This window comes from Meriones unguiculatus, chromosome 5 (genome assembly GCF_030254825.1).
Source record: "Meriones unguiculatus strain TT.TT164.6M chromosome 5, Bangor_MerUng_6.1, whole genome shotgun sequence".
Lineage (NCBI taxonomy): Eukaryota > Metazoa > Chordata > Mammalia > Rodentia > Muridae > Meriones > Meriones unguiculatus.
This window is the reverse complement of record NC_083353.1, coordinates 107569306-107595638: the sequence shown is the minus strand read 5'-3', so window position 1 is coordinate 107595638 and position 26333 is coordinate 107569306. Positions and strand designations below refer to the sequence as shown.

General features: G+C 47.1%; 1 protein-coding gene and 1 long non-coding RNA gene across 3 annotated transcripts; one reads left to right on the top strand and one right to left on the bottom strand.

Moving 5' to 3' along the window:
• The first annotated feature begins 941 nt into the window (after positions 1-941).
• On the top strand, positions 942-23825 carry Tmem72 (transmembrane protein 72). Its single transcript, XM_021663243.2, has 5 exons — positions 942-1341; positions 17207-17273; positions 19528-19599; positions 20924-21063; positions 22314-23825. Exons 1-5 carry the CDS (start codon positions 1272-1274, stop codon positions 22790-22792), a joined length of 828 nt encoding a protein of 275 aa, XP_021518918.1. The 5' UTR covers positions 942-1271; the 3' UTR covers positions 22793-23825.
• Positions 8655-24708, bottom strand: LOC132654261 (uncharacterized). Of its 2 annotated transcripts, none has more exons than XR_009591922.1 (3): positions 24629-24708; positions 10610-10819; positions 8655-9326 (listed from the first exon to the last, which is right to left on the bottom strand). It is a non-coding gene; the product is annotated as an uncharacterized LOC132654261 (long non-coding RNA). The 2 variants fall into 2 exon arrangements; XR_009591921.1 differs by lacking the exon at positions 24629-24708 and adding an exon at positions 22784-22903.
• Positions 24709-26333: the final 1625 nt, after the last annotated feature.

Sequence of the window (26333 nt, the reverse complement as noted above, 5' to 3'; positions counted from 1 at the left end):
GAATATTCCAAGTCGTAGTCTTTGACATACTCCCTACTCTGTGCTTGCTCTCTCTCTCTCTCTCTCTCTCTCTCTCTCTCTCTGTGTGTGTGTGTGTGTGTGTGTGTGTGTGTGTGTGTGTGTGTGTGTGTAACTACAGATGGAACCCAGGGCCTCACACACAATAAACACTATATGATACACTCCTATACCTCATCTTAAGCATCATATGGGCACAGAGGTTCTTACAGGAAGGGGTGGGCTATGCAATACAAGTTAATGATCAGACTATAATGTCTCTCATCCCACATGAGCAGACAAGAAATAGATTTCAGAGAAGAGCTGACAGGAAGGCTAAAACACAACACTGTTCAATTCACTAGACCAGGTGGAGAATAAGAGCCGGCAAAATCTGACAAGGGCCAGTCTCAGAGGCTGAGCAGCGGGGCTCTAGGGGGCTCTCCTGTTTTGAGAACACCCGTGCAGTTATATTTCTTCTTCACTCTCTGCCACAGGCACCTTTGGGTTTCCTCAAGGTCACCCGGTTAATGATTCATGCAGCCTGCACCGGGCTTCCCCACATCTCATATCCCTGCTGCCTCCGAGGAATACAAGAGGGTCTCCACTGCTGTGGTCTGAGCTAAGAAGGTCGCAGATGAGGAAATCATTTCAGCCCACTAATACAAAAAAAGCCTGGAACTCATTTCAGAAGTTCTTCCCGCTGGTGATTTAAAAACATATTCATTCTCTCCGTCTCTGTCTCTACCATTTCTCCCCCACCCCAGATCTGCATGTGCCCAGTCTCCTCTAGGACCCCAGCAGGTGTGAGGTGTGGGTATGACTTTCTTGGCACGGCCTGATAAGGAAGGGCTTGGATGCTAGCTCTCCTGTTCCCTCCTCCCAGCCAGAAACAGTTAATTGCCAGCTCTAGGCTGCCTCCTGCCCAACCCTAATCGGCATGATCTCAGGCGGCTGCACCAAGGCTGAAGCTGCTCCAGGCTAGGCCAGGGCTATGTGGAGCAACCAGAGCATTCTTCCAAGATAAATGATTAAGCTGAGCAGCACTTGGCAAGGGCATAGGCTGCTAAGCCAAGGAGGTGAGCCCTGTTCACACCTCAGCCAGGCTGTGGAAGCCAGAACTAGATAGATCAGGAAGGCAGAGACCAGAGAGGCCCAGCGGCTCCCAGCCAGCCCCTGCAGCCTCCTGCTTGTCAGAGGCACCCAGAGCATCTCAGATCCAGAGGAATCTTCACAGCCTGCCCTTCTGGGACCCTGCTCACACCTCTGGCACCATGAAGCTCCAGGTGTTCTGGACTGTGCTGGAATATACCTGCCGGCTCCTGGGCATCACCACAGCTGCAGGTAAGATCCTACCTCTCATCTACCAGCTCCTTGCTCAGAGGCACAACAGGAAAGGCTACTAGAGAAATGGTTTCTAGCCAGGAGAGGGTGGGCACATCTAGCCACATCTGCCCTTCGGCTTCTCTTTCAAGACCTGAGGGAAACCCTGGACTTCAGGAGAGCAGCAGGTGCAAAGAGAGCTTTAGGCAAGTGTAGAAGAGCGAGCCTTCTCAACTCAAAAGAGTTGAGACCCAGTGGCAGCCCACTCTCGTGAGACCTTGGGAGCCTTCATCATCGCCATCAATGAGCTAACATGTCTGCCCCCTGCCCTCAAAGGGCCATGACATGAGGACAGCAGGTTGGAGTGGGGACTGGCGGTGAAGGTATAAATGGCTGGGAAAATGTGAGAATTCTTACTGATGTGTAGCTATAAAAATGGTCAATTAAGTTTACCTTGCTTTGTTCAGCAATAGTCCTGTCTTGTGAGGAGAGCATCCCATTGACAGGGTAGCTCTGCACTCAGGAGATGCGCTAGGTATGAAGATGGCCAGCTTCCATAGACCCTCCCCATAGCCTGCAGACAAAATGCACTGTTGAAAACCAGCCCCTTTGCTATGAGCCATTTACAGGAGCGTGGTGTGGGCTTAGAGGACTGGAAATCACCTGAGCTGCTCAGCTGACTTGGATTTCAGATGGTTGGCAAAGAAATGACTTCTGACCCTAACCTCATCCTTAGCCCCACCAATCCAGAGGGCCAGAATCTATGCTGAGGAACTGAATGGCGGTGATCTGAGCCATTAGCTCTGTGCACCAAGGCTCTTGGGGAAACAAAAAGAAAAAATTACATATTAAATCCTTTTTGGCATCCAGATAAAAGCTTTTTCAAGAGTCTCTGCCAATTGAAAGGCTTCTCCAGTTCAAACCAAAGCAATGCGGGCCGAGCCTCAGGTCTCTAGTGTATGTACAACCTTGGTCCGGCCCTGTGGACCTTTGAAGCTGTGCTTCCCCACCTCTGTGCTGGACGGATGTGCAGATGCAGTCCTGAGCAAGACAACATGTGAACAGAGGTTCTCAGTGGATGCCCTTGTGGTATACTCCAGGACCAGTAGGGATCCACATCATTCCTGGGGTGCTCGGTTGGGCTCATGGTCAACTGGTTAATGGGCTCTTCTAGTAGCAGGGCTGTGAGTCAGAAGAGGCAAGGTCAAATTCCAGCCTACGAGATGGAGCAAGTGAATTCAGATTGGAGCCGTAACCTTGCCAAGGTCACACAGGAGGTTGGAGTAGGAGGACCCTGGAATTTCCCAATAGCACTGGACAAAGCCTTCCCTGCATCCCAAGCAAAAGAATTGGTCTGCTCAGACCGTGTAGATAGGCTGGTTGAAGGGCCACCCCAAGGCCTCTTACAGGTAGGCAATGATCACAAGGCCTGCAAGGCAACCTTAAATGTATCTCCACCATGAGAGTGTGAGCTACTGCTGCTCCAAGTCTACTGTGCTCCCTGGACAGAGCGAGTTTCCTACATTGTTCCTTTTGGGCTACCAGGAATCTCACATCTAGAATACAGCCATACTCCGCAGTCACTGCTTCCCTCCAGCCAGGAAGCTGCCTGAGGTGCACATATCTACCCTTCTAATGGAGTTAGTGAGTCTAGATGGTTTCAGCCTAAGGATGGCCTGTCACGCCACACACGCCCAGCACATGCTCACACCAAAGCATATTGCCATATTGCACACTTTTTAAATTAAATTTTTATTTTTTTTTATATTACTACAGTTTATTCACTTTGTATCCCAGCTGTAGCTCCCTATCTCATTCCTCCCAATCCCCCCTCCCTCTTCTCTCCCATGCCCCTTCCCAAATCTGCTGATAGGGGAGGTCCTCCTCCCCTTTCATCTGACCCTAGCTTATCAGGTCTCATCAGGACTGTCTTGAATTGTCTTCCTCTGTGGCCTGGTAAGGCTTCTCCCTCCTCAGGGGGAGGTGATCAAAGAGCCAGCCACTGAGTTCATGCCAGAGACAGACCCTGTTCCCCTTACTAGGGAATACTCTTGGACACTGAGCTTCCATGGGCTACATCTGTGCAAGGGTTCTAGGTTATATCCTTGAATGGTCCTTGGTTGGAGTATAGTCTCAGAAATGACTCCTGTGCCCAGATTTTTTGGTTCTGTTGCTCTCCTTGTGGAGCCCCTGTCCTCTCCAGTCTTACTATCTTCCCCTTTTTCATAAGATTCCCTGCACTCTGCCCAAAATTTGGTTATAAGTCTCAATCTTCACTCAGAAGGACAAACAGGATGGACATTGGAAAAGGAGAAAACAGAAACAGGACAGGAGCCTACCACAAAGGGCCTCTGAAAGATTCTACCCAGCAGTGTATCAATGCAGATGCTGAGACTCATATTGTACATCCTAACCACAACCTCCATCTCTGCTAAGAAGCTGCTGTTAATTCTAAAGAGGGGCCGCCTTTCTTTGATATAAGATCCAGGCTAAAAATAGGCCATCACTGCCTTCTAAAAGCCGAGCTTTCAGTGAATATCCCTTGGGCTCTCCAGAGCACTGGGGCAAGTGGGAAGCTAAAAGGGGCTCTGATGCTCTCTGGCAGGTTTCAGGTTTCTCTTGACATCACTGGCCTTTAGGGACTCTGTCCAGTACATGAGATTTGCAAATTCTTTATTCCCTTAAGCCGCTTTTGTTGAAATCCTCTGTTGAAAAGTCCAGGGAAATGAGACTTGAGATAGAGCCTGGCACTTTGCAGAAACCCAGGGGTGTGGGGCAGATGAGGAGCCTCTGTACATAAACAGCATAGATGGTCCAGAGGCTGAGCAGGGATGTGAACAAGCACTTCCAGAGTGTCACCTCGAGGGACTGTATGGCTCCCGGGGGGTGGCGGTCTCTGCCCCAGCAGTGTCCTTTGTGGACCCTGGAGACAGGCTCAGGATATCAGAGGGGCACTCATGACTCAGCGATTTCCCGTGGCTACAGCTGCAGCAAGCCCTGCAGGGAAAGCCACTAGCTACATGGCCTCCTCCCACCTAACTCCATTCATGAAGCATCATAGGCTTTGCTGCCCTATATAGAACTCAAGCCCTGGACGCTAAGTCAGAAGATCTCAGCCTGTGGGTCGAGACCCACTTAGGGGCCCAACGACCTTTTCACAGTGGTCACCTAAGATCATCAGAAACATTTACATTACAATTCCAGTAACAAATTTTACAGATATGAAGTCACAACAAAAATACCTTTATGGCTGGGGAGGGGGTCACCACAACATGAGGTATATTAAAGGCTCGCAGCATTAAAAAGGTTGAGAACCACTGCTCTAAGCGGTTTTTGGGACAGATGCTCCTGCTAACCCAGAATAAACAAGCCACAGGGGACAGACAGCACCAAGCCAGGGTATGTTCAAAATGAAAAAAAAATCCTGTCCCTTGGAACAGCCAAGTGGTTTCTTGGACATTATGCACACAGCCCGCTCTAACTTGATCTTACAAAGTGCTTCTCTGGTGTTCAAAGTCATGGGGCCTTGAGGGTTGTGTGTGCAGCCTGTGAACGTGAGTGTGATCTTTAGGAGGTTTGTTGCCAAGCTGCAGTACTGCAAGACCCTGTCCACAATGCAGACATACTAAGAGTCTGCATAGACTGTGGAACCCTGCCCATCCTTTGCAGGTGTGAGAACATCTGGATATCCATCACTGAAAACATTCACCAAGACACAGCAAACACATCCTCTGTGAGAACCTGAGACTCGGTGTTGGTTGGTTGGTTTTTTTGCTTTAAGGCAGGCTCTATTTAGCCCAGGCTAGCCTCAAATTTGCCACCTACCTTAGTCTCTGGGATTATAGATGCGGGCCATCTCACCCAACTTGTGATTTTTTTTTTTTTTTAATATAGACTGGGCATCAGACAGGACCTGGTAAATGAATGCCTGCTGGGCAGGACTCAGAAGTACATGGCCCCCTTTTGCCTCATGAGAAATGGCCTGATAAGATTGGTTCTCAGCATTTGGTTGAAAAGGCAGACTTATCCTCCTTTGAACTTCACTGCACTTCCCTCACAGAATCTCCAGTAACCTCCCACCTCTTCTCAGCCCTTCCCCAGACCAGAAAAGGAGTGAGAAGAGCTCCAAGTCAATGCACAGATGCCTGGCCCAGTCCCCAAGGTGTGGAAGGAGGAGAATCCTGTCTTTGGACCTTTATCTGGAAAGGAAGTCCTCCTCCTGCTGGCCCTACACAAAAAGAGGCGTGGGTTATCCTAAGAGTGATCATATGTCATCAGTACTTGCTAAGGCCTCCCAAACTACCTCAGAACAAAATGTTTATGCTAGAAGCTCCTCTGCACACAGCCCCACCCTGGGCCCCACCCCAGACTCACACACACACACACACACACACACACACACACACACACACGGTGCACTTGCTCTTATCTCTATTTGATTTCTCCAGCCTCTTTTTAATAGTAGTTGGCAAATAGCATCATTGTTGGACTTTTCACCATGAGCCAAGCCCTGTGCTACTTATCTTCAAAACCTCATTCCATCCTTTGTGCTATCCATTAAGGCCTCACTATGCCCATCACTGTACCCATTGTCCAGGAAGGGAAACTAAGGAGAATGTGGTGAATTGAGGCACTCTCCTCAAGGTATCCTGCCAAGGAAGCAGGGAGGCAGAGCCCAACTGATAGGGATTTAGTCTTGAGACCCCCACTTTTATTCGTCATCCTCTGCCTGAATCAAGGTTCAAGTGTTCTAGGGAAAATGGAACGGGAAAGGCCAGGCGCTGCCACTCAGAATGGGCACCAGACACTGGATGGAGAATCAGAAGAGCCTGCTCATACCAGCACACTCAGGGGAGTAACCTCCCAAAGCCAAGCTCTTGACTTTTCTCTTCCTTGGTAGATTTAAGTTTTACAAGAAGCTGCAATTCAAGATAAGTCACCATGGTTTTATATCCAATATTAGTCTTCTCTCTCAAAGGGGCAGGTTTCTCTGCATTTTAATGATTCTAAGATGTTGGATTAAAAAAAAAACAAAAAAACAAAACAAAACAAAAAAAAAACAGAACAATAGAGAGGCCCAGTCAGAGCCACTCCATAGTCTGCTCACATGACTCTACCCTGGGTCAGTCCTGACCATGCACAGCCCCACAGGCAGGGCGTGGGGCTATTTTGAGCACAGGCATGACAATATTACAGCAAACGCTACATTTAAGCACACCAAGTACTTTTGGGAGCTGAAGACAATGGTATTTAAGCTGTCTGCTATTTCTCCTCTCTGAATAATCTGTATTCATGACTCATCTGGCCATACCAAAGGTCTCCAACCGAGTTCTTTCTTGGACCCTGTCTGCATGTGTTTCCAGAGAGAAGGGTCACAATAGAACCTCCCATTTATACATCCTGAGGTACATAGCTAACTTCAGTGTTACTATCTTTCCTATACCCACAAATGCCTGAACACTGTAGTGCTGAATTTAATGGGAAAACAGAGGCTTTCTGTCCGGGTGGCTTGTCTAACTGGGCACGCAGGAACAATGCAGGGCATCATAAGGACTGGATGTAGCAGAATAACCAAGCAAAGCTGTTGTGGGCAACTTGCTTGTCAAACTGATGAGCTGTTTCTCCCAAATCAAGTGCTTGGAGTCGATCTGAGATCACTTTAGGCTTGTTTTGTGTTGTTTATCTGTCTGTCTGTTTTGTTGACGACCCATTAACCTGCCTATTTAACAGACACGGCCACCTGCTAAATATCAGTATTCCTTACCACCTACAAATATACAAATTACTTACAAATGTTTAGACCAGGACAAAAGCAGCATTTAAGATCCAGGTGATCTCATCTCTTAATGGGTACAACAAATATGTGTTTTCACCTCAGTCTTGGTCAAAGCCTTCCAAAAAAAAAAAATGTTTTCTAAGTAACTGTCTAGGGCCCTGCATGCTAATGTCTTTTTTTCCCCTAATTTTGTGTATTTATTTAGTTTTGTTGCATGAACATTTTTGCCACGCAGGTACATCTGTTCACCACGTGTGTGCCTAATCCCTGCAGAGTTCAGAAAAGGGTATCGGATCCCAGAACATGAATTACAGGAGGCTGTGAGCCACTGTGTGGGTGCTTAGAATCCAACCCGGGTCCTCTGCAAGAGCTGCCACTGCTCTTAACCACTGAGCCATCTCTCCAGCCTCCCCACCTCCACTGCAGGCTAATTTCAACAACCCTTAACTGCAGATCTGCATGACCACCTCCTGCCATTGAAGAAATCATGTACTCCAACATGTCTGGAGGGTATTTTTGTCCCAGTGAGGTTACAAAGTGTTTCCAGCTTTTCCAAATGAACCTTTTTTTTTTTTTCCTTTTCTGGTCTGGTTGTCTTGATGAATATTCTTCCTGCCCCCCTCCTGCCTCACAACAGGGTTTAGGTCAAATGTTTCCTTCTTCATTCTTTATATCGGTGTCTTCCTTTTTAGATTTAGAGTTAGACTGTGGAAAGCTAATTATGATTCATTTCCTCTGCAAATGTTCGGTGTTTCCGTCTTATCCTGTGTGTACCCACATATTAAGGAGCCAAGACCTTCACCCCAGGGCACTGCATGTGACCTGAGCAGGGAGGCAGGCAAACTAGTAAACGCCTCATGCTTCTGTGACCTGTGCTACGCTTCTCACAACAAGCTCTTTAAGCTCCAGTTTCCCATCTCCAGAATAGGGACAACCGTTGGCCCTACCCTGAGACTCCAGTGAAGCAATGGCTCAAAGTGAAAACTGCTGCCATCAGCTCCAGCTCAGAGCAGGCTAATTCCTGAAGCCGGTTCAGGAGACAATGTCTGTGAGACAAGAACGAAATAGCCCCTCTTGAAGGATGAAGAGGAATCAGGGGAAAGGAGTAACAAGTGACCCAGGAGACTAGGATGGAGGGGGGGGTGAGCTTTAGAAGGCCTGATCCAATTGTATGCTTCCCATCACAGCTTGAGCTGGAGTGGTGGTGATGGCGGCGGCAGCAGCTACAATGGTGGCTTTGAGACGGGATCTGGAGTCCAGGCTGTTCTGGAACTTGCGGTGTAGCTTGAGTTGTACTCAGAGTTCTGGCAATCACTCACTCAATCCCATGTGTGCTGGGAGTAAAGGCGTGGCCACCACCCTCCACAGGGTGTAGCTAAATCTATAGCACGTGCAGTGTGTAAGCGAGAAAGAAGGAGGCAGCTCTGATCTTGTTTTCATGGGCTTACAGTTCTTTTTTAGTCACCTTTTTATGTGTTCATTGAACAAAATGATGGTTTCATCATAACATTTTATGTATTTATATTATATACTTTGTCTATATCCATGGGCCTATTAATCTCTCTTGTCTTTTCTTGGACCTGTCTGTCCCCTGGATCCCTACCTTTCCCCATCTAGTCATCCCCTTCTATTTTCATATCGTGTGGGTGGGTGTGTGTGTGCGTGTGTGTGTGTGTGTGTGTTTTCCCATTGTGTATGTATGTGTGTGTGTTATTCCCCATATGAAAGAAAATATCTTTCTCTTCTTAATCTTAGTTTATCTAGCTTAACATTATAGTCTCTAATTCTATCCATTGTCCAAGAAATGATACCATTAATTCTTCTTTAAGGCTGAACAAAAGTCCATTGTGTACATGTACCAAACTTTCTTTATCTGTTCATGTATGGATGGACACCTAGGCTGATGTCATACCTTGGCTTCTGTGAGTAGCCCGGTAATAAGCATGTATACACATTACCTCCGTGATGGGGTAACGTACAGTGCATCTGAATAGATCATGCGGTGTTCTACTTGGGATTTCTGGAGGGACCTCCATGCTAATCTCCACAGGGGCTCTACTGGCAGTACGTAAGCGCTTCTCTTTCTCCACATCCTCATCAGCGTTTCCTTGTTTCCTTGATGATGGCCATTCTCTCTGCAGTGAGACGGAATTTTTATGTGATCCGGATTTGCATTTCCCGAGCTGGTAGTTCTTTCCGCTGTCTGAGCAAAACAGGGGTGCAGCAGCACCTGTTATATGTATCACAAGAAGAAGAAAATGTTTGCTGAATCACCACAAGGAAGATGCTGTTCTAACTGGAGACAGTTCCCTCGGCAGTGCTGAGGACTCACAGGGACTCTCACACAGCAGTCTCACCTCTAAAATCTGATATACAGGCCCAGACTGCTTCCCAGGAGAACTCTACCAACCTTCAATGAAGACCTAATACAATTCTGTCTAAGATGCTACAGAAACTTGAAAGCAGGGAGTAATCTCCAACCTAGTTCATAGACTTGGTCTTTACCCATGTGACAACTAATCTCAGTTGTCAACTTGACACACTTGGAGAGAGGAAACCTCAATGGAGGAAGTGCCTCCGTCAGACTGTCCTGTAGACATGTCTGGGTGGGTGGGTGGGGGACATTTGCTTGGTGATTGATTCAGGACGACTCAGACCACGGAGGGTGGTGCCATCCGTGGGCAGGTAGGCCTGGGCTGTATAAGAAAAGTAGTTGAACACGAGCCTAAAAGCAAGCCAGTGAACAGCCGTCCTCTGGTCCCAGCTCCCCTCAGTGACCGTATGCAAGCCGTAAGACAAAGCAAACCCTTTCCTACCCTCAAGTTGATTTGGGGTCCTGTTTTTAAAACTGCACCAGAAAGTGAGCTAGAACAACATGGACACCAAAATTAGACAAAGATGTTATATAATAAGAAAGCTAGGGACTAATCCCCTGCACAGACGCAAACATTCTGAACATTTGCAGCAAACATATATATATATATATGAAGAATAATATGCCAGAACCAAGGGAAATTTGCTGCAGTTTGTCTTAACCTTTAAGTCATCCATTTATAATTGGCTGTCTGTTGTCTATGCACCTCCTGTTAATTCTTATGATTTTTTTTTATGGTTATCAGATCTTCGAAAATTTCATAAGTGTTTTGGTCATCTTTCACTTCCCCGCCCCTAACTCTTCTCAGATGGACCACCCCTACCTCTTCCCATACAATTTTGTGCCCCCTCCCACTAAGGCCTGAATTTTTACAAATGTGTGCCCTTCCACTGGAGCACTGATGACTTATCAGGGGTTACACTTTCTGAGAAAACTGACCCTTCCTCTCACAAAAACTAAGAATATTGTCAAGATTTCTTAAGCTCCTCGGCTGGAACGACATAAGCAACTCCCCTCTCTGTGCTGGGCTTTGAGCTGGTTCAGCCTTGCACGTGTCTAGTGCATGGTGTGACAGCTGCAGTGGGTTCACAGTGCTGCCTCCCTGCTGTGCTCAGAAGATACTGTTTCCTTATACTCACCCAGCATCTTCCGACTGTTGACCTTTCTGACAGCTTTTCCACAATGATCCCTGAGCCTTTAGAGCAGGGCTTTCCACACATATGTTACCTTCAGGGCGGGACATTCTGAAGTCTGTTATTCTCTGCACTTTGAAAGCTGGGGGTTCCTGTGCTGATCATCATCTATTGCAAGCAGAGGCTTCCCGGATGACGACTGAAAGATTCCTTAATCTATGGGAATAATAGCAGGTCATTAGGAAACGATATAATGCTATGTCTGTATATCAAATTAATACTTGTAGGTTCTTTCTCCTAGGGTTTATGATCTCTCTAGCTATAGGTCCTTGTCCTGATAATGGTACCAGGAATGGGTTTCACCTTGCGGAACAGACCTTTAATCAAATAAAAAAGTGGATGGTTACTCCTGTGACATTTCTGCCACTTTAGGACCAGTAAGCACACTTTGCCAGGCCTGTTGGTCTTGTAGGCCACAGAGAACACACCTAGGTAAGATGGGTGATTATTTGTCTCCTTTGGTAGCATGAAAAGCATTTTCCAGGCTATGAATGCTAGCCAGTAGGAATGAAGCTTCCAGGAGCACCATCTTGATTTCCTCATGTTCTGTGTATGACTCATGTATGTGGTCTCTTCAGCAGTAGGGCCTTGACATTAAGTTTTGGTAACCAAGAGCACTGGCAATAACTTGTAAGGGGTGTGGACCTATAGACACTCACTGGCCAACAAATGAAAAAGAAGTAACTCATTCATGGCAATGGGCTTTTTAATTCATTAGCCTCTCGTATCTAGTAGGGGAATTGTCTACCCATTATAAGAGAACTCCACTTGGACTCTTTTTATGTATGTGTATAGATATATTTTAGAAAGTCTCTGTTGGAGCGGGTTTCCATGTGGCTTTTTTGAAGCCTTTAGAGTTACAGATCCCTTCCATTTTCCCTCTTCTACTCTGCTGTCCCTCCCCATCGCAGTTTATCTCTTCCTGTCATAATTCCCACTTAACTCTTTTTATCAGTGCACTCCACCTCCTCTTCCCTGAAAGCTATTCCCTGCGGGTCCTTCATGATCCTCTGACTCCCGTGTGTCAAATAAAGCACACACATGTAAAGAGTCAAAGCTAGCATCCACAAATGACAGAAATACGTAGCATCTGTCTTTCTGGGCCTGAATTTCTTCCTTCAAAATTGTTGTTTCCAGCCTTACCCGTAGCTGCAGATTCCACGATTTTATTTTTCTTAATACTCACTACATTTCCATTATCTATTCATCCATCAGCGGATGGACTTAAATGCTGTTTCCATTTCCTGACCGTTGTGAATAGAGCCGCAGCGAGCATAAATGAGCAAGCGTCTCTGTAGCAGGATAGCGTCCTTTGGGTATGTGACCAAGAGCTGTATTGCTGAGTGCTAAGGTAGAGCTGTAGTTAGCTTCTTACTGGCTTTTCACACTGATCTCCACAGTGGCTACACCTGACTGCACTCCCAGCAGCCGTAAATAAGTGTTCCTCTTTCCTCACATTCATACCAGATTTTGTCATCACTTATTCTTAGCCATTCCGACTGGGGTAAGTAGGAATCTCAAAGTAGTTTTAATTTGCATTTGCTCCTTGGCTAAGGATATGAACAATTTTTAACAACTGTTTCTCGGCCACTTGTATTTCATCTTTTGAGAATTCTCTGTTAGTCCTGGGCCCCCTTTTCAGTTGTGTTTTTTGTTTTCTTAAGTTTCGAGTTATTTATATGTTGTAAATACTAATTCTCTGGCCAGTGTATAGCTAGTAAAGAACTCGTCTGTTCTGTAGGCTTCCTCTTCAGTCTAGCGGTGGTGCCCTTTGATGTACAAAACCTTTTTATGCTGTCATTTCTCCAACTTGTACTACTGGCTTCTTCGTCAGAAATCAGAGGACTGAAGTGTGGGCTCTTTGTGGGTCCTCAATTCTATTCCACTGTTCAGTGAGTGCTTTTACATGAATACTATACCGTTTTTATTCTTACAGCTCTGTGGAATGACTTGAAATCTAGGGCACTGATAGCCCCAGCACTTTTGTTACTGTTGTCGTTGAGGATTATTTTGGCTATACCGGGTCTTTCCTGTTCATACATGGAATGTATGTTGTTACTGCTTTCTTTTTCTAATTCCTAGGAAAACTTGAATTGAAATTTTGGTAAGAATTGTGTTGAATCTGTAAACTGCTTTTGGTAGGATGGATATTTTCACAATGTTGATCTGAACAATCCATGAGAATGGGAAATCTTTCTATCTTCTGATATTTTCTTTGATTTTTTTTCAGCATCTTAAAGATTTTAGTACACTTTATTATGAAGTGCTGTTTATCACTAGTCATGAGATATGTTTCTGTTTTCAAATGTTGATTTATTTATTTTTCTTTCATGTGCATTGGTGGTTTGCCTGCTTTAATGTCTGAGAGTGTTAGACCCTCTGGAAATAAAGTTACAGACAGTTGTGAGCTGCCATGTGGGTGCTGGGACTTGAATCCCAGTCGTCTGGACGAGCAGCCAGTGCTGCTAACTGCTGAGCTATCTTTCCAGCCCCACGGTATGTTTCTGGAAGACAGAAAAAAAGAAAGTATAAAAACAAACAAACAGCAGCTGGAGAGATGGCTCAGCAGTTAAGCACACTGACTGATTTTTTTAGGAAGACCCTGGCTCAATTCCCAGCACCCACACGTCAGCTCACCACTGTCTGTAACTCCAAGCTCTGACACCCTCCCACAGACATGCAGGCTAAACACCAATGCACATTAAAAAATAATAAATAAATACAAAAATCATGCCCCTCTTTGAAAGTTAAAGGCTGGAGGCCTTTCTCCCAAGGTTGGAGCAAGCCAAGGATGTCCGTCCCTACCACAGATAGCCAGCACTGTGATGCTCTAGCCAGCACAGCAATGCAATGAAGAGAAACAGAACGATCAGCTTGCCAAGAAAAAAACAACAACAACAAAATCACAAAAGCAACTAGTATATAAATGTATGATACCTAAACAATTAAATATTCATTTCTACAAAATTACCTAAAATTATTTTTAAAGGCTCAAAATGAATCATAAATCTAAAATGTAAATCTTAAAGCAATAACACTCCTAGACAATGGGAATAAAAGTCTGTGTTGCGTTGGGCTGAGATTTCTTACTTCAATACCAAAAGTTCAGACTGCAGTGACAGAATTAATAAAATTCTTCTGATTGGATACCTTCAAGATTTTAAAACATTTCCCTGTAAAATATAGTATTGGAAGCCAACACAAAACACAATGTCTTTTTGCAAACACGAAAAGACGTTCCACATCATGCATCCTTGGAGAAATGCAAGTGAGGGGCGCAACGAGAAACTATGCGTGTGTTTTAGGAAGACTAGAACTGAAAAGACAGAATCGTCGTCGGCAAGGCCGTGGAATTCTTGCACACACTCCTCGTGGGAACTCAGACGGTGCACTCGCTTTGAAACGGTTCGGCAGTTGTGCATGCAGCTGCCATCTGATCTGGTTATCTATCCCCCTGCCAAGCATCTACCCAGGAGAAGAGAACGTACATAACCATTGAAAGACTGCATGTGAACGCCCATGGCAGCTCAATTCATAATATGCGTGTGAAGTACAAGCAAACTGAGGTGCAACCCCGTCGTCAGCAATAGCAGTCAGCCATAGATTGGCACGAGCTACTAATGCATGCTACAGCTAAGATGAACCTGGAAATAACTCTCTGAAGGTAACACATAGCCAAACATGGGTACACACCATTCATTCGATGCTATTTCTCCTAGCTCACAGGAAGCATAAACTAGTCTCTAGTGATAGAAGCAGATCACCAGCTGCTTAGGGGTGGACCACAGAAAGAGAAGCTAAGACGTCTGGTACCAGGTGTGGTACCTGGAGGCATTCAGGGCGATAACAATGCCCATTCTCTTGACGGAGTGATGCTTTCAGGGCTGCAGACAGACATACGTCAGTGCTTACCAAACTGCACCTGAAACATGTGCGATTTGCCACAGGTCAAGTATGTCCCCGAAGGTGCATGTCATCTTGCTAAAATGATGTCCTCGAACAGCTGGACACCTCAGTGGCGTACAACAATAAGCTTTAGGTTATCCTGTATGCAGGTGAGTAGGCTAGGCAGCTCTGTTAATGTTGGCTGGCTTTGTTTCCCTACCTAGAGGCCAGACAACTGATGGCTTAGCTAGACTGGCCTTGGCTGAGACGACCGGGCAATTTGGGTGGTGGCAGAGACACAAAAGAAGGGTCAGTCCTCACGACCACTGTATGTCTCTACTTGCATTTTGCCTACAAAATCCCATTACTCAGAAAAGGTCAGTTTGTGACTTTTCCACCGACAAGGGATGGCTAAGTCACATAATGAGGGGTGTGGCCAGGGACAAAGCTGCAACTATCATAGGAACTGCTCCTGAGCTCACGGCAAAACAGATACCTCAAATGGTGTCTTTCGCCTCTGGATCAGACTTAAAGAATCTAGTAAGTGGTCTGGTAATGTAGATAAGTGGACAAGAGTTTGCCTAACATATACAAGACCCTAGATTTGCTTCCCAGCACAGAGAAGAAAAAAAGGTGGGGAGGGACAAAAGTCTAGGACAAAACAGGTGATTTCTCCCCAAACAGACTGATTAGAACTAAATGCTAAATGCCAAGGTTTCCTTGAAAACTCTTCCAACCGAGTGGCCAGGAGTTCCTACCATAAATCCAGACCTTTCCCATGCTGCTTTGCCGTCCTTGCTCACCTGTGTCTGTCGTGCGAACCTCAGCACACAGGGAGCCTCCAGGGTGTCCTTGGAATCTTCTGCATCTTCCTCTAGGCTAATAAACCTTATCATCTCAGTGAGTGCCTACCAACTGGGTCAACGTCTCTGCCCCGCACTTGAAAAGCACATAGCGTGTGTCACAGTGGAGACAGGCATTCTGTTTTAACACCTGATGGAGTGTTGTGAGGGCAGAGACAATGGCTAATGGAACTATGGTAAGAACTAATCCATTCTCTACCCTCCCAAGAGGAAAGGACTTGTTCCTGCCCCACTCAGCAATGATGTTGCTCATTATTTTATTTACTTACTTATTTGTATACAGTGTTCTGCCTGCATGTATGCCTGTGTGCCAGAAGAGGGCACCACATCTCACTATACATGGTTGTGAGCCACCTCGTGGCTGCTGGGAATTGAACTTGGGACCTCTGGGGGAGCAACCAGTGCTCTTAACCTCTGAGCCATCCCTCCAGCCCCACGCACTGATTTTTCTTTCTCAGGTCCTCCTTGAAGCCTTGTCAGTACACAAGTAGTCCAAAAACCCAGTCCAGTCCTTCTCACCATGTCTTGTGTTTTGCACTCTGTCACTCTGTTAGGAGGTCAGGGGTGGGAGGGGCTCAGTCTAACATGAGAGTAAATATCTCCTTAAACTTACAGTAAGCAGCCAGGAGTGCTGGTGCCTTCCTTTAATCCCAGCACTCAAGGGCGCCGAGGCAGAGAAATAACTGTGAATTCAAGGCTCACCGGTCTACAAAGTGAGTCCAGGATGGCCGAGGCTACACAGAGAAACCCCGTCTCAAAAAACAAAAACAAAACAAAAAAGTTACAGTGAGCATTCTTTTAAATTCTGAATGAGTAATTTCTTTTTTAATTTAATTTTGTTTATATATTTATTTATTATAATTTATTCATTTTTGTATCCCTGCTGCAGCTCCCTCCCTTGTCTCCTCCCAGTCCCAGCCACCCACCCTCTTCTCCCCCTATGCCTCTTCCCTAGTTCACTGATAGTGGAGAACCTCCTCCCTTTCTATCTGACCCTAGCCTATCAGGTCTCATTAAGGCTGGCTGCATTGTGTTCCTCTGTGGTCTGGCAAGGCTGCATCCTCCAGAGGGAGGGGATCAAAGAGCCGGCCACTGAGTTCATGTCAGAGACAGCCCCTGTACCCCTCACTAGGGAACCCACTTAAAAACTAAACAGTCTATGGGCTTCCTCTGAACAGGGGGTCTAGGTTCTCTCCATACATGGTCCTTAGTTGGAGTATCGGTCTCTGCAGGGCCCCCTAAACCCAGGTATTTTGGCTCTGTTGTTCTCCTTGTGGAGTTCTCCAGGTCTTTCTATCTCCACTTTCAGAAGGAATACCTGCTTAATTCTAGGCTGAGCAACTTCTGAATTTTAGGGATACTACATACCAGCCACTATCTCAGTGATCCAAGCAAGAGCATTTAGATAACTTTCAACCCATAGCAAGGCACAAAGCACATGCCCTGGCCTGGCCCAGGACGGCAAGCGTCTTGAAAGCCGTCACAGAGACTAGCCAATAACCTGAAGAGCCACTGGCCTTAGTTAGTTCAGGCAGTCTCTAGGGCACCTGGATGGAGGATGGCTTCTGTGCTCTAGGGTTGGGGAGTTCTCCGGGCTCTCCCTGGGGTTTTCGGAGATGACCTGGAAGTCTTCCTGCTCTCTTTACCTAACCACAGCTGTCAGCACTCATGGAAGGAAAACACCCTGGCTCTCAGACCTCAGGAAGAAACTCATGCCTCAGCCAAGAACCCTCACAGGACAGTGCCATGGAGTGATGTACCCAGACCCACTCTCTCCTCTCCTCTTCCCCTGCAGTGTTGATTGGAGTGGGCACAGAGACCTTCCTGCGAGGGAAGTTCAAAAGCCTGGCCTTCTATCTGCTGTGAGTATGCATCATCTACCCATCAACCCTCCCAGTCACACATCGTGCATCCCTATAGTCACTTCCTTATTCAGCAAACACACACATACAATTAGGACATATTTAATATGTTATATATTAATATGTGTATATATCCCCTAATTATGTATATAATTATAACACACACACACATATATATATATATATTTCCCCTTCGTGATAAGTACAACTCACTGTCATTTAGCTTAGCATCCTGAAAGATGTACACTGCACTAGCTGTAGAGATGATCAAGTTCAGGACTAAGCAGCCAGCCTGTATCCGGTCGCACATTCAGACACTGGACTCGACCTCCCCAGTTGACTCTACCTTTCCACCACATCTGTGCCTACCAATATACCTTGGCATGAGATAGATGGCCATACAGGGGTGTCGCAATCAGTGAGAAAGTTGGGGTCCCTGAGCCTATAACTCAGCATCTCTGCAGTCCTGCCCTGAGCTTCTAGCAGCTTCCTGCCAAGGCTAGAGGAAACCTCTGTGTCCCCGCAATAGAACGTCTTGACTGCCTCTTTCTGACCTTTTGACCTTTCCAGACCTCACTAACTTATCCCTCCCTTTGATGGCTGACCTTTGCCCTGGGTGTCATTCTACCCCTACCACAATGCAGGCTCCCGGTTGCCCCTGGAATCTGCCACCTCCTAGCTGTGATCCACCTTCAGAGCTCATGTCTATACTGCTAACTTACCTCTTGACCCTTGGCTGCATCTGGAGACTTCTGGCTCTCTCTATGGCCTCCGTGCTGTGTCTACCCATGGAGCACACACCACATCTCCTTGCCCCTGAGGCACTGTCTTTCTGGGTCCCTACAGCCAGGGTGAGCCTGGCTCCTCTCCATCACTGATAACTCACCAGTGTACTTCAAGTCGGGCAATATGGCCACCCTGTGCCCTCAATGCACCTCTTCCTTGGGGCTCTGCCCTATCTTGGGGGGACTCAGTGGTGGTCATTCTTGAGTTCATTCCAGCCTTAAGTCTTCCCGCCCCTCACACTCACTCAGTTACTCCTCTACTCATGCCTTGTTCTCTGACACTCATAGCTCAGCACCAGTCTCAATCCCCTGGCTCACTAACACCTTACAGAAACTCTGAATGAGTCACTTACTCACCAAGCCTCAATTCCCCTCTGCCCCAGGATGTAGGAAATGGCTCTACTGAGAGTTTCTACAAAGCGTATACCTTTCAGTACTTCTTAGTCACATGATCTCCAGAATTTGGGGGTTGCTCCCATCTTGTACCTGCCATTTGTGACCTGTACCTCCCTGGCCAAGGCTCTTACCCTCAGCTTTCTCGTTCATAACTGATATTAATATACCTGCTGGTCATAAAAAATGTTGCAATAACCAAAGGAGTTGGTTTCTTTAAGGCTTCTAGAACTGTGATTGGCACATTTCAATCATTATGTTCATTTTAAAACTAAAAGGTAAGAATTATGCAGTTATGAGAGCATGGGAGAGCAGGCAAAAGTAGAGATTAAATACTATAATCACAGAGAGAGGAAAAACAGCATCTGTGTAAGGGTAGTTACATTCTAAGTACAGTTCTAAGGGACTTATAGACATCTACTCATCTAGTTTGTGATAATTTCATTGGTGAAGCCTTATAGTTAATCCCAGTTTACAGATGAGAAACTGAGTCACAAGAAGTCCAGCTTTCTACCTGCATGCACATCAGTAGGTAACAAGCAGGACCAGTGACCCTTAGCAGACCGTGGGTTCTGAGTGCCCTGTTGCATCCATCTACTCTCACTAGCTTTCATTCTGATGGGTAGTCACAGGGCACTCTCCCATAAATGAGTCCTCTCCAGGGTGGGCCCAGGCCTCACATGGCAATTATACAGAGGAAGCCTTAGGAAGCTCCTAGACTAGTGACTTTGCCATTGTAATAACAAGACTTCACCAAACAGATGACAGAGGGAAAGGGAGGTCTTCCAAGAAGGTCTAGCTTGTGCAAAGGACCTGTGGAGCCTGCCAACTTCCTGTATACTCAGAACAATGTGGGTACTTATAAAGAAATATAAGGCCACTCCAATTCAGACCTTCATGTCATTCAGGCAGTACTAGAGGGATATTTGATGGAGACACAAATAGATGGGGGCAGGGAGCCTGGCCAGTGTGTCAGTGGAGATGTCTGAGAATCAAAGGAGCTGCAGGTAGACAGCCATGATAAATTCATGGGGGACCAACAGGGCTGGCCTCCCAGCCTTTCTGTTTATCCACAGGTTCACAGGAGTCACCATCTCCATGTGTGAAGGGGCCTTCTTTGTGGCTCAACTGCTGGCCATCTGCTTCAGGTGAGTAGCCCCCAGAAGTGAACTTTACGTCCCTTACCATCCCAGCTCCAGAGAAATACCTCACCTGCGGCGCCATGGCTGGGTTGTCCTGCTTCTGGGGCCACTGTGAACTGGTTCTCCTTCCAGAAGCAACTCCGCCCAGCGCAGTCACCCACTCTCTGCTGTTCTTGGCTAGATAGTCAGAGCCTGCCTCTACCTACACTCCCTGCCAACGTCAGCTTTCCCTACCCCAGGGCACTCAGTCTCTGGGCACGTGTCCAGACTGTCTACTATCGGTTGAGGACCCTGCAGGAGGCTCAGCACGTGGGAAACTGAGCTGTGTGTGGGAACCAGCTCTGCCTCTTCCAACCTTCGGGCCATAAAGGCCCTGCTGTTGTCCAGCCAATGCTCAGGGTGTCAAAACGGTCATCAGTGTGGTAAGGGCTCAGACCCTGGACTCTGGCTAACAGAGCCTAGATAGTCGGTCCCCAAATGGTCAGCGAGAGCCAGATCTCAGCACCTAGCGGGGGTCAATAGCTGATTCCTAGGCTTAGCCTTTGGGTGGCAGCTTGCTTCCCTTTCTACTGAATTCTACCTCAAAGGATTCTTGACATTTCAAGGATGTGCAGAAATGTTCCATCTCCCAACACACAAGGACACATCTGCTCCTCTGTGTCCATGTACACATATACCCCAGACTGACACCAGAGGGCACCAATGAGCTGTACGTAGTTCTGGTGGACAGCCATGCTCTCAGAGCATGAAGGGTCCAAGGACAGCCATTGTCTTACTTAGAGACCTGGGGGAGTGTACCTGAAGAAATCTGTTCAGTATCATGGGGACACACGGTAGTCCTTACGTGTCAGGGAAAAAAAAAGAAAGAGAGAAGGTTTTCTAGGCCAGTTCTGTCCTGTGCCTGGCGAGGTACAGCAAGCACAATACAACTGAACTCCAGCCTTGTTCTTGCCTGTTCTTTGTGCGATGTTCAGTCCCCACAATGCAGAGGGAACAGTCCTCTATACTGCATACCATTACTGGTCCATGGAAGACTCCCCCCAAAGCCCCAAGACTTCCATCAACTTTCTTTTCCTGTTGGCCAAAACCACCACTTTTGGAAAGCCTGTGGACCCCTGGAGTGTCTCAAGCAAGCCTCCTAACCATAGAACCCACAGTGGGGACCCTGGGATTCTGTAGCTCCAGTCCTTGAAGATACTCAGCCAGGGACCACTACAGAGATGACAAATACTGTAGGGCTCAGCCTCCGGTTCCCATATTCTTCTAAGAAGCTGGGACCTGCATGGGATGATTTCTATGAGCCTGCTAACCCTGAAGCCCCCTCCCCCAGGTGTCAGCCGGGGTCTCTGGCACACAAAGCAAGGGAGAAGGCCTGCTGGCTGGGCTGCTTCCAGAAGTTCCTCGCCTACATGCTGCTGTCTGTGGCCTGCTTCCTCCACCCTGTCCTCGTCTGGCATGTGACCATTCCAGGTAGGAGCACCTAGGGGAACGGGGGGGGGAGGCAGCACAGATGTGATCTAAGCAGTAGGACCAGATGCTGTCTCCCCAAGCTCCCACCAGCCTGTATGCCCTCTCTGACACAGTATGTGAGCATAGCTACGAGATGTCCACTATGCTGACCAAGCAGCAGGAACACCCTCAGGTGAAGTCCTCATGGACATAGCCATCCAGAGGTTGGACCCTTAATGGGACCCCGGGTTGTCTTCTCACCAACCACTTTCAAAGAATGAGAGAGGGTCCTCAACCCAGACCCTTCTGCATCTCGTCAATGCCTACCCATTCTGTTCTAACCTCCAGGCACCTTTATGGGACCTCCAAACAGCATGGCAGCCTTATCTCCTGTTCCTCCTCCTCGTACCTTGCAGGGTGGCTCAATTTCTAACCCCTGACCTGACGTCTTCACCTCTGCACATCTGTCTCTTCCCTTCTTTTCTACCACCCTTCTCTTCATCCCCCTTTATTTATATACACATCGTGCCTCTCCCAGAGACCATCTCCAATACCAAAACATTCCCCACCAATGAAGACTACACTGTCTTCTTCTTTAGCCTATGTGCCATGGCCCCTGAAGAAAGTCATAGAAGGATTCACCCTGACATTGAGTGGGCCACAAGCCCTGATCCTTGAAGATGCAGACTGAAGAGACCCTGGAACTGGTGGGCATTGATAGTCAGGTTCCTGGATTCCCATAGATGATCTGTGTTCCTTGCAGGAGATCATAGCTGAGAGTCCACAGGCTAGCCCAATGAGCCATGGGTACCGACCATGAGAGATTCACATCTCCCCAAGTTTTCTCGGTGGGGCCTAGGGGAATCTCCACATTTCTGGGAGTGGGAAGATATCCAACAAATTATCTACAACAGAATCAATACTAGTAAATCCATTATATGCCTGGCCTCTACCCCCAGAGAGAAGCTGGTGGTGGTGATGAAAGTCAGGCAGTCAGGACCAAGACCAGCTCTCCACATGAAGGGGACTTGGGGCATAGAAGTCAGAAGGATCCCTCAAGAAGCAGACAGAGCCCTTCGTTGGTACCCTGGCCACTGGACCTATTTTAACCTTTTAGCCTTGTCATGTCATCCTCTGAGTCTGATGTGGACCTATCAAGGTACCAACCATACCTGTACAGTGTGGTAAGGCAATGGTGCTGTGGAGAGAAAGGCTTGCTCAGCCTCTGGTTTTCCTCTGTGCAGTATCTTGACCTCCCAGATCTCTTCCAGGTTCCATGCTAATCGTCACTGCCCTGGCCTACTTCCTGCTGAGCAAGCGGAAGAAAAGAAAGGCTGTTCCAGAGGTGCTGGCGCCCACGGAGCAGTACACAGACCCTTCCAGCAGCGTTGTGAGCACCACAGGCTCTGGGGACACTGAGCAAACCTATACTTTCCATGGGGCCCTCAAGGAGGGGCCTGGCTCGTTCTTCGTCCACATGAAGAGCATCCTGAAGGGGACCAAGAAGCCACGTGTCCTACAGCCCCAAGATACCCTAATGGAACTGGCACTAGAGCCAGCCGACTCCTTGGCCAAGAAGAAGCAGGTACACTTTGAAGACAATGTAGTCAGGATCATCCCATCCCTCACCGAAGGTCAGGGTGACAGTGACAGTGGGCCAGAGGAAATGAGCTCTGACACGACCCCCATTATCCCTCCCTCCCGGACGCCACTCTTCCTGCCTTCTCTCATGGCCACCGACCTGTTCTGAGCTTCTCATCTGGAGATCTACAGCTGGAGAGACCTTCCAGAAAACTTCTAATAGCCATGGCCCCTGCAGGGAACTCAGGGTCTCCATTCACCAGCTACTCATATCCCAGTGGTGGCTGGGTATTCGGAACAACAAGATGGTGTACCAAGCCAGATCTGTGGAGACCTCCAGGGGGGCACAAATGAAGCCCTGCCATACAGAATCAGCACAGGCTCCTCCTCCTTGGCCAGGGGTGGGAAAAAGAGAGCACAGCTCCACAAGGCTTCTAACCCAACTTGCTAAGCCTTAAAGGGACAGAAGACATCAGTTCAGCCTCCCTTGCATCCAGGCTCCCTTGCAGCCTTCAGCAAGGACCCTGCAGTGCATTACCGGCACCAAAGGACCAGGGGTGAGTCAGCAGCACAAGCAAGATAGTTCAGGGTAAACATGGGAAAGAAAGCTTCATATCTCAAGTGAGGACAGCCTGGCAGTGGGCCGCATTCTCAGCATACTCTAGGACTGGGCTAGGCAGCAGGCATTTCAGAATCGCCCGGGAAACAATGCCACTCTGTGCTCAGTGCCGGGAAAGCTGACCAGAAGAGCATCTCTCATTCCAGAAGGATAGCCAAGGGCTTCCTGCCCTCCCCACCCCAGCCCCACTGTATGGGCAGTGTTCAGATCCCAAGGAGATCTGCTAGCTAAAAGAGTCTGAGAGCCCATGACCATCTGTAGCAGGAATGGCCAGGGTGTAGCATGGAATAATCACTATAGGTCAGGACCCAGGATGCAGGAGACTGCCTCCAGAGAGCCACACGACACAGGGAAGTAGCTTTACCATGCTTAGGAACCTGGAAGTAAGATGGGTGATAAATGAATGTTTGCTCAAAATAGGGAGGAAGGAAGAAAGAAGAGGAAAGGACACAAGGGAGAGGACAGTGATCAGGAAGGCATGGTTTCCGTCCTGCAGCTGCAGAGGTGACAGTGAATCTGAGATAGAGACTTCTTGGTAAAAAAAAAAAAAAAAAAAAAAAAAAAAATTATAAAATACCTTTTAGTTCTAAATACAATGTTTGGGCCACAGGATTATTGCCAGGAAGAAGAGATACACATTCCTTATAGCTGACATCAGTGTGTGACCAACAGGAGGGAAGACTCTTATAGTTTGTGTCTGGGGAGGGGGATCACTGCAGGGCTCTCTGATGAGTGAACCTCAAAGCACACACTTCACAGTCTAGATAAATAACATTCATTGTACAGTTTTCAGCAGCTATGAGTTGTTGTTGTTTTTTTTAGTGGGGAAACCTAGAAGTTGGAGTCAGCCTAGTGCTTAGCATAGCCAGTGTTCTAGACGTGCAGAACACTTCTTTCAATACAGGATGTGTTTGCTAAGACTGTGAGGAGTGAAGGCAGAAAGCAAGCCAAGAGGGCTGGAGTAGGTAGGCAAGGTCTACTCAACTCATTTCTCAAGTCAAAAGATAGACGTCTAATGGGTTACTGTACGCCCTTGGCCACGGGGGCACTTAAGCTGTTTCTTTGACAGGGATGTCAGATAGTGCAGTCAGGGGAAAAGAAAATTTATGGAATACAGGTGTGGGTGGGTGTGTCCCTATTACTACACGAAACACCACCATGACACCCTGAATTCGTCTGAGGCAAGACCAGAGCAAACCCAACAGGTGATTCTTAACTCCGGATTACAGGGCTGGAGCTCAAGGAATAGAGCTTCCGCCCGGAACGAACACAGGGGCCAGAGGGAACAAACCACAACCAGGAGGAGAGTCTTGGTGTCCTCCCCCCGTATCAATAAAATACCATGACCAAAAGCAACTTAAGGAAGAAACAATGCATGCCACTTACAGTTCCAGAGAGCTAGAGTCACCATGACAGAGAAGGCCTGGCCAGCAGCCGGAACCGGAAGCCAGCCGGCCACATTTCATCCACACACAGGAAATGGCAAGGAGCAGGAGTCACAAGAGATGACATGAGGTCACCAACCCTCAAAGGCCACCCCCAGTGAGGCACTTCCTCCATCAAGGCTGCATCTCCTAAAGGTTCCACAACTTTCCCAAACAGCGCCACCAACTGGAGACCAAGTGTTCAAATACATAAACCTGTGGGTGACCTTTCTCACCGAAATCACCGCAGTCTCTCTCTCATCAGCACGTATATTTTTAGAAATCTTTGGTTCTTGGTTGGTTGGTTGGTTAACTTTTCTTACCTTTTTTTAAACATCTTTATTAAGATATGATTCGTTGTCATAAAGTTGACTAATTTAAGGTATACAGTTAAATGGGCTTTAGTATATTTATAATCTGGGTTCATTATACTCTCCACTATCTTACGATCATAATACACTCATCAACTCCGCCTCCCCAAAGAAATCCAGCCTGGTAACCATTAAGACTCAACCCTCACCTCCCAGTTTCTGGCCTATGAAACCACTAATCTGCCTTGTATCTTTGTAACTTTCACGATTCTGAGCACTTCTTAATTTGAATCACAGCCCACTCTACAGCACACACCACCCTTTTCTCTTCACCAGCTTTCTCTCTCTGCACCATACGTCCTTTTTTAGTCTTTAAATATGATTTATTTTAGCTTCTCGGACAAATTTACAATGGAAGTTTTGGAGTCTTGGTTAACTACATCCAACATCTGGGGCTTCTTAAAAGCCACAGCTCTTGCTCGCATCTCTTGATCATGTATCACATTTTCTTGTTTCCTTGCGTATCTGAAAATTCTTTTTGAGCACCTGGACATCTTGGCGGCTGCATGTTGCAACTCTGAATGCTGGTTCTGCCTTCCTCTCCACCTAGTATCTGGTTCCTTTATTCCTTTATTTTACTGACTTGCCTGGACTAGTTCTGTGAATTCAAACCATTTTTTACACAGTGTTCATCCTTTGATGTCCCTATTTGGATTTTTGCCTTTGATCTTTTAGCATGGTTACCTAGAGTTTCTCCTGGGTCTGCAAAAGCCATTTATTGGCCAGCAGTTATGATTAATCCCTTGGACCAATTAGATACCCTTTGCCACTGAAATAGAGAAGGAAGCAGGGCTTGGAGTCATCTGTTATAAATCAAGTTTGTTTGCCCCTGCCTTCCGTCAGGGACGAAGAGCTCCATAGCCTCTCTTTGACTCCTGAGAGGACAGGAACTTCTGTGCTGGAGAGTCAAGCAGTGCTCGGTTTAGGTTTAAGTTTCGTAGTTTTAGGAGTTGTTCCTAATCTGTATTTGGCCAGAGACTGTACTTAACCTATTTAGAGCCCATGGATCATGGGCCCTTTGTTAAGGAATCTACATGCAAATGCAATAATTTTGAGCCTACACCCTGGCCCCGGCTGCTCCAGAATGGGTTCAGATACGCTGATCCCAAGACCGTCTGTGTCTTCAGTTCTCTATTAAGCAAGGGTTAAGGTTCAACATTTTTGTTTATTGCTGCTAGCGCCATGGCATTCTGAACACCCTTTTTTTTTTATTCACCCCAAGATGTGTTTACAATGTTTCTGAGAACTCGGCATGGAATGAAATTCTTCACATCCTGTCCTGAATGGGGTCGGATC

Excerpts from the sequence above, each read along its gene's own strand:
- Tmem72 (XM_021663243.2), top strand. The coding sequence starts at position 1,272 with ATGAAGCTCCAGGTGTTCTGGACTGTGCTGGAATATACCTGCCGGCTC. Across the intron at positions 17,274-19,527 it reads AGCCTGGCCTTCTATCTGCT|GTTCACAGGAGTCACCATCT; the intron begins GTGAGTATGCAT and ends GTTTATCCACAG. Across the intron at positions 19,600-20,923 it reads CTGCTGGCCATCTGCTTCAG|GTGTCAGCCGGGGTCTCTGG; the intron begins GTGAGTAGCCCC and ends CCCCTCCCCCAG.